Source organism: Abrus precatorius, unplaced genomic scaffold (assembly GCF_003935025.1).
Source record: "Abrus precatorius isolate BTA unplaced genomic scaffold, Abrus_2018 Scaffold3, whole genome shotgun sequence".
Lineage (NCBI taxonomy): Eukaryota > Viridiplantae > Streptophyta > Magnoliopsida > Fabales > Fabaceae > Abrus > Abrus precatorius.
In genome coordinates, this window is record NW_020874373.1 from 27645192 (window position 1) to 27653361 (window position 8170).

The 8170-nt window shown below is 25.6% G+C and overlaps 1 protein-coding gene across 1 annotated transcript; it reads right to left on the reverse strand.

The window, feature by feature from the left end:
- Positions 1-2210: 2210 nt before the first annotated feature.
- LOC113862411 (glycine-rich RNA-binding protein GRP2A-like) lies at positions 2211-7738 on the reverse strand. Its single transcript, XM_027495498.1, has 3 exons — positions 7357-7738; positions 2897-3046; positions 2211-2302 (listed from the first exon to the last, which is right to left on the reverse strand). The coding sequence occupies exons 1-3, from the start codon at positions 7736-7738 to the stop codon at positions 2211-2213; spliced, it is 624 nt and encodes a 207-aa protein (XP_027351299.1).
- Between the last annotated feature and the right edge of the window lie 432 nt (positions 7739-8170).

Sequence of the window (8170 nt, forward strand, 5' to 3'; positions counted from 1 at the left end):
AGTTTACAATATAAATATTCCTCCACGGGCTAATACATTATTATAGAAATAGCTTGCCCATAACAAAGTAAAATATTGAGATTAACAAGGAAAGACTGGTTTGAAACAAGTAAAAACTGGTTTTGGAAACTTAACAGTTTCATGTGCTCTCATTCTGATTATTATATTATTATAAAGCAATCAATATAAAGAAATTACTTTTAAATATCACCTGTACAGAGTAGAAATAGTGATCTTAATACACAAAGCAAATGGATAGAGACTCGATTCTAAGGACTATTGCATGAAAACTTCACGCAAAAGTTTATGAGATAAGAAAGCAGACAACTGTGTATTTGTTCAAGAAATCAGAAACAATCAAAAACATCTTTGGTAACACCTCATGTAGATACTGCATTGCTTTGAAATTTGTATCCCTTTCGATAAATTAATCAAACTTATATAATTAGTTCCCACATATATAATTAGTACAGTAAATTGCAGAAATTGTATTTTTCTATCAAGAACAAATTTTTCAGCAACACCTCCTCTGTCTTACATTCCTGTAATCAAATTGACACCATTGTTGAGGCATTGGAGATTTCATTTTGTAAAGAGTTTCATGCTTGCATCTTACATAAATACAATAATCACAATAAGCAAGCAACACTTACCCAATAAGATATGCAACTAACAAAAAATAATTTAAACAAGCATAAACAAGGTATTGCTCAAGATTGTTTCTCAGCAAGCATGAAAATCTATAATTTCTGTAAGCAGCACACGCATTGACACTGTCACATATCTTGTGTTCATGGCTTTTCAAACAAATGTTCTCCTTTTATCTCAACTTTATCTTCCTTTACACGAAATGAACTTTCCACTTGACATGCATAAATGAATGTTTGCAAATATGATAAGTATAACATTTATATTAAATTACAACAATGGACTATTAAAATTTAAATAAAAGTGAGTCTTGCATGGTCAATACATTATAATTATAAAATTCAACTAAAAAGACTGAAAATAAAAAATCTTTAATTATTATTAAGCGTCATAGAAGTCATAAAAACAACATTTTGTGGAGAAACTTATTAATATTTGTGTTAATAATAAAATTATTAAAAATATTTTATTAATATTTTTTATATTAGAATAGCTTATAATTTGTGATGGTTAAATAACTGTCTAATTACGTGTGGCTTTTATAAAAAAAAAATTTTATTAAATTGATAAACAAACAATTATATGTTATACATTTATATTTTATTTTAAAAATATTTATAATATTAAATAATTAAATTATTATAGCATACACTGCTTTTGATCCTTTATATAATGTATATTTAATTAAATTATAGAAATAAATACAAAAATATTAAAATTAGTTAAATTTTTTGAAAATTTAAAATTTATTATAATAACAAATTTACTCTCGTCATTGTACTTAACATTTGTATCGATATTTATTTTTTGTAAAATTTAATTTAAATTTTTATTATCTCAATTTATTAAAGACAAATGAAGAAATATAATAAATACTTCATAAAAATATAAATGTCTTATGAAAAGTGCTAAAAAGATTTTAAAAAGTTATTTATAAGAAAGACTAAAAATTATTAAATAAATGAATGTCTCTATTAACATGAATGATGGGTGAATATTTTATTAATACAAATTTTATTATAAATAAAAATATTAAAAATAATAATTAATGTATTTAAAAATAATTTAATAATTTTTATAATTTATATAAAAAATATTAATAATTATTTTTTATAAAGAAGACCAGAAGTAATAACTTTTAAGGATTAATATACGTACTATTTCATTTTAATTTAAAAAATCAACTATTTCATTTTTGTTTGATCCAATTCTATTCTCAAAATAAAAAATGGACACATCGTTGAATAATTAAGGTGACTTTAGAGTTTAGGATTTAAGAGTTTTTATTGTATTGCAAGAAATGTCAGCAATATATTTTTTAATACACTCTTTATTAATAGTTAAAATTTATTGAAAACTAAAAAAATATTAGTTTAAGAATAAAAAGAATAACACTCATATTTTTTATAATTTTTAATCAATTTTAATTAATAAAAAAGTGTATTACAAAGAATATGTTACTAGCATTGTATTGCTCACAACTTGTTCCCTTTCTCATCTGTTAATGTTTCTCCCACTTGTGCACAACTGTTTTAACAATAGCAAGCCTTGTCCCCAAAGCCTCAACAACACCTCGTCGTTGTTAAGCCAAAATTATTCTCGCAAGGATCAGTGTCAATTCTCTCTCTAAATTCAAGAACAGATTTGAGCATTCCTAAGAGCATTGAAACAAATCTTATTATGTTATTGGAAGACACATAACGAGGCAAGGACGGAACACAGTTGTAGCTGCATTCACCATATTTTGTCAATAATTTCTCAATATATCAAGACTTTTAAATTTTCCGATCCGCACATGATTTAAAACTTTATATTCATGTTCTAAAGGTTTGTATAAAGTAATATATTAATAATTAATAAAAATGAACACCATTATAGTTCGTATATAGTTTTTTTATAAAGCACAGTATCCTGTACGAATCTATAGACAAAATTAATTAACAAATGAAAAGAATGTTTTCTTCTCTATTTTTTTGTTTTTATCAGCCAACAAGAATAATAATAAACAAAAGTACAAGTCTACTCCAACCCTTAGACAAATATCTGTATAGTCCTATTAAGAGAACGCAAATAGAAAAAAAAATTTAGTACTAACAAATACAAATAAATAATGAATTATTCCATTTACACACCCGTAAGGTTCCACATCGATCATAGCTACTAATTAGTCATACAGTATTATTCCTATTACTTTTCATGCAATTTTAACACGCCCCACCACCACCACCACCACCTCCACAACCCCCACCTCCTCCACCACCACCTCCACCAATTCCACTGGCAGCAGTGCTCCCCATAATCCCACCCATCATTCCATTATGCAAATGATGGTGATTGTGGTGAGCAAAACCACCACCGCCGCCGCCACCACCGCCACTTCTAAATGCTGGACTGTATCCTGCCACACGGCACAATAAACTGAATATTACAATGAAGAAGAAAACGCACCCAACTATGATGATAAATATTACGAACGGCTCCATCTCACATATGCTTGTCAAAGTGCTTATTAAAGTCCTTATGATCTATATATAATACTGAGCGGTATATGAGGCGGATTTTGACGTTCTATACTTATGTTGACTTGTCTTTAGGAGAAGCTGCCTGGCATGATGCGTTAGTTTATTGTGCAAGGCACGTAACTCACTGCGCGCTGTTTCAAATTATGGGTTTTGATTTTTGACGAATATGATCAATATTGGTCATCACCAAGACTTGCTCTTCTTCGGACAAACATTCCATAAACCGAGTCCACGTTTATTTTATCGATATTAAAATTGGACATAACAAAATCTCACATTTAAAATTTAAAAATAAAAATATATATAAATTAAAAGTGCAACTAATTCTTTTTTTTCTTATAAATAAAAATTACGTATTTGTGTCAAACTTTTACATAGCCAGTATTTTAGTTATACTAATTTTATTTTATTTTTTTAATAATGATATCTTCACCAAGTTATAAAGTACATGAATTGTTGATTTTGATGGTTAGTATTTAATCTATAAAAATTATGAATTTAATTACAACATTAAAATGAAAAGACTAGTCAACTAATCAATACGATAAAAAGAAAACGTGTTTTTTTTATGAGCATAATTAATGTTTTATTTTAGATAAAAATTTTAATAAATATTTATAAATGTAAAAATTATAATAATTAAATTTTTATAAATTAGAATTAATTTATATTTTTTAAAATATCTTATTTAACTTTTATAAAATTTGAGATGAATAATTTTAATTTTGTTTATAAAATCTTTTTTTTAAATTTATCTAAATTAAAACAAGTCTTAAAAGGAGGTGGAAAGAATTAGAGTATGTTTGATTTCTCTTTTAAAAAGAATTTTTATTTTTTTAAATATAAACCGAGTCCACGTTTATTTTAATTAGAATATGATCAATATGATCAATATTGAGCATGAGACGAATATTTGTATTATGCATTAATTTCATAAACCTAGTCCTGATTGCTCACTCAAAATGCTTTAAAAGTCGTCCATTTAGAAACCCTCTTATTACGCATGTATTGCGAGCTATGGCGGACCTACACTTATACACACGAGGAGCCTTCTATTTCTATAATCTGAACTCATTAAATTCAAATACTATTATATTTATAGTTATTCAAATTGGGCTCTTTATTTTCTAATTTTTAAGTTATTAAAACTAAAATTATCTTAAACACACACGTTAGTTTTCTTTCTAATTTTTTATTATTTTTTAGACATGTTATTTACTTTCTTTTACATAATAATTTCAGCAGGGTCACCAAGTCTAAAGTGTCATTATAGTTGTAGGCCCTTAATCTATATTGCTTTCAAACTTTCGCTTTCGTCGTTAACGTGTGATTAAAAACAAAAACTATATATTATTTTAAAATAATAATATTTCAAATTTATAAAAATATTTCATATATATTTTTATAATAATTTAAAATATTTAATATTTCTTTACATATATTTTTAAGGGTGCTTGTTATGATGCTGATTGAAAGAGAATTGCATATATTTTTAAATTGACTGTTATGACTTTTCTAATATTTTAAAAATTAAAAAATATTTATATTTTTATAAATAAATTAATAATAAATTTTGTAGTACTTTTAAAATCTTTTAAAGTATCGTATAAATTTTTTTTTAACTAATAATGTTTAGATATATATTTAAATAATAAATTTATTTAATAATAAATTATTAATTTACATTTGAACAAACTAAAAAATAGTTAGGTCAAACAAGAACTGGAATGTAATTAAAATTAAACAAATTAAAATTTAAAAATAAAATGATAATATTATATTAATATAATTTTTATATTCTTAATTTTAATATTATTAATATTTAATTATTTAATTATTATATTAATATATTATGTTATAATTATTTTTATTTATAATAAATAAAAATTATTTAAATAGAATAAAAATTTAATAAATAATATATATATGGACATTATAAATATATAATAATAATAATAATAATAATAAAATTATATAACAAATAATATAAAGAATATAATTTTAAATAAATTATATATAATAATATTTTCTTTATAACTTACTACGCGTTTTTTTATTAATATAAATTTTTTAAATACTATATCTATAAAAAAATTTAGAATACCACGACAACTCTTTAAAATTAACAATAGCTCCATTTTAAACCACATTTTTTTTCCGTGTATAGTTATTGTTCCCATATTAACATCACTTTTTTTCCTCGGTCTCTCTGGCTAACCAGTGTTTTTAGAGTTAAAAGACTTAGAATAGAACAAAAATTATTAAAATTTATAAATAAAAAAAAAGCCTCCCCAGAGATGGAAATAGAAGAAATTCAAGTAATTGCGTTGAACTTGTTTTTACCACTTCGTCCCTATTTTCAAATAATTAAAGACTAATAAAATTTGATATCAAATCAGATCAGATATTCGTTCGCATTCGGATAAAAAATAATTTTATCGAATTAAAGTGATTAATTTCGGTATGTTACACACTATTTGATGTCAACTATATCATTTAATGCACTCTTTTTTTTAATCATACTGTCACGGGGCGCATTGTCTCTTCCTCTTTCTCGGACAGTTCATCAAGCTTTCTCATTCCCTTTTTTTTCTTCTCACTTTCTTACTTCTCTTTCATATGCATCCACCTTGCCATTATAACTCAAAATAAGTGCAAGAAACTCGTTATTATTTAGTGTTAAAATATTTTTTAATTATTTTATGGATAATAAAGTTTAAATAATACTAATATAGTAAAAAATAATATAAAATAATTATAAAAAATATTTTAACATGTATAAATAATAAATGTATGGTATAGAACTTAAAAATAAGTGTTAAAATGATTTTCTGTATTTACAATTATAAGTTCGTCTTTGTTTTCTTCTTCCATCTATAAACAGTGAATTTTTTATTTTTGGCTTTTTCTTCCATGCCTCATATAGTAAGTTTTATTGCTTTCTTAAGGTTATGTTTTATCTCCTTAACATCTTTATTTTTCATCTATTGAAGGTGTGAGTCCTTCATAATCACATGATTCTTTTTTTTTCTTCTTAGATCTTCATTTTTTATTTTTTTTATTTTTGCAGAACATCTCTTTACAAAGCACACGTTTAAAAAATCTGAAACCCCCGCACAACCCAAAACCTGCTCAACAACTCGAAGAGTCTATTTTGGGATTCTACTTTCGACTGAAACCAACTGAAGCCTACACCTACTTTTAACCTCATGAACCAATAGAAAAGAGTTAAATTCGCTTAATAGCTTACTATTTTATTTTATAAATTATTTTAGACATATATATGTATTTAAGGAGAAATTAAATTCTTAAATTGGAATTGAGTTTACACAATTAAATCAATATTTAAATAAAAAAAATTCAAAGGAGTGGTGAACGCGGGCACTGCATGATAAGAATTATCGCATTGAATTATTGACTGATTTATTTGTAAATATTTGGCATATATATATATATTAAGTCCAAAATATTTTTGGTGCTCCCAACCTCTTGCAGCTTCCGTGTCTGAAAGGAATGTTTTCCTTTCATATTAATTAAAATATTAACTATCCAGTGTGCCATTGAGAGCTTTGATCTCATATATATACTGCTCATTCTGTGTAGTTGTAGATGGTTTCTTCTGTTGTAATTGACATATGCCAAGATGGGATATATATTGTGACCAGATTTGCTTCATGATTCAATGATTTACTTACTTTTGACATAACTCTTTTGCATTATTTCTGAAACTATTAATGATAAGGAAAACAGAAAAAGAGAAGACACGATGAGATGAGGATAAAGTAAGTAGTGCTGGTAAAGTAATTGGTCTGGTTTTGTTTTCATAGTTAATTAATTTACTTTAGTTTTATTATTTTTCTAATAGAAAAATGAGTTTTACAAAGTCATTTAATCATATATTATTATATTAATAAGAATTATTAATTTTTATGATAATTTATTTAAACATCCTATTTATGATATATTTTAATCAATCTACTATAATAAGGTATCACAATTAAATTTTATTAAAATTTTGCAAAGAAATAGTGAAAACAACATTTATTATTTTTTGTTAGAAAAACAAGCAAACCAAACACTTAAAATACTTGACTAACAAAAAAACACTTACAAAAGAGAATATAAACATTGACATGGTCTACCCAAAGTATATATAACAATGTCAACGATCGAACTTAGCAACCACCTCCACCACCTCCGCATCCTCCTCCACCACCACCACCACATCCACCACCACCGCCACCACTTCCATGTCCATGGGAGTGTCCACCACCGCCACATCCATGATTTCCATCCCAAGTTGTGGTTGTTGCTGCAGTAGCAGCACCTGTCAAAATAACCATGTCACCGTCTTTGGCACCCCTTACTCTGCTGGCGATTCCTTTGGATGCATGAAGTTGTTGAACATGGCTACTCGTATGTGTACCTTGAAATCGTTCATTGCTCTTATATTTGTTAACGCCTCTTTTCTTTCTGCCTCTGTAGCAAAAACATCCCATGTCTTTAATGTTATGTTGGCTTTGAGTCTGTTTCCTATATCGTTTATATAATGCAAAGTCAACAACCATCTTTGCAAGAAAAGTAGTGCTGTAAGGTTTCTACGCAATTAATATGTGCCTCCTATGTTTATGCCGCCCAACGATATAGTATTTTCCTTGCGCATGGGGCTATCTATATACGATGAATATTCCTCGTCTAGTCAAAAAGTTAATTTAGTTCATTTATTTTAAGAAAAAAATAAATTTATGTTTAATTATTATATAAATAAGTTAAATTTAAGATTTATTGTGATATTGAAGATTATTCATGAATAATTTGCGTATATATAGAAGAATACATACAATGATAAAAACAATTATTTTTTCATGTATAAAACAAGAGATATGCTTAATAAATATTGTAATTTTTTCTTTAAAATTATATCAGTAAAATTCTTTAATGATTAAATATTTTTTTTTATTTTCTTTCTCTTCTAACTTTATTGGGGAGGCAGAGTGCAC

Excerpts from the sequence above, each read along its gene's own strand:
- LOC113862411 (XM_027495498.1), bottom strand. The coding sequence starts at position 7,738 with ATGGTTGTTGACTTTGCATTATATAAACGATATAGGAAACAGACTCAA. Across the intron at positions 3,047-7,356 it reads AGGATGCGGAGGTGGTGGAG|GATACAGTCCAGCATTTAGA; the intron begins GTGGTTGCTAAG and ends GCCGTGTGGCAG. Across the intron at positions 2,303-2,896 it reads TGGAGGTGGTGGTGGAGGAG|GAATGCTCAAATCTGTTCTT; the intron begins GTGGGGGTTGTG and ends CAATGCTCTTAG.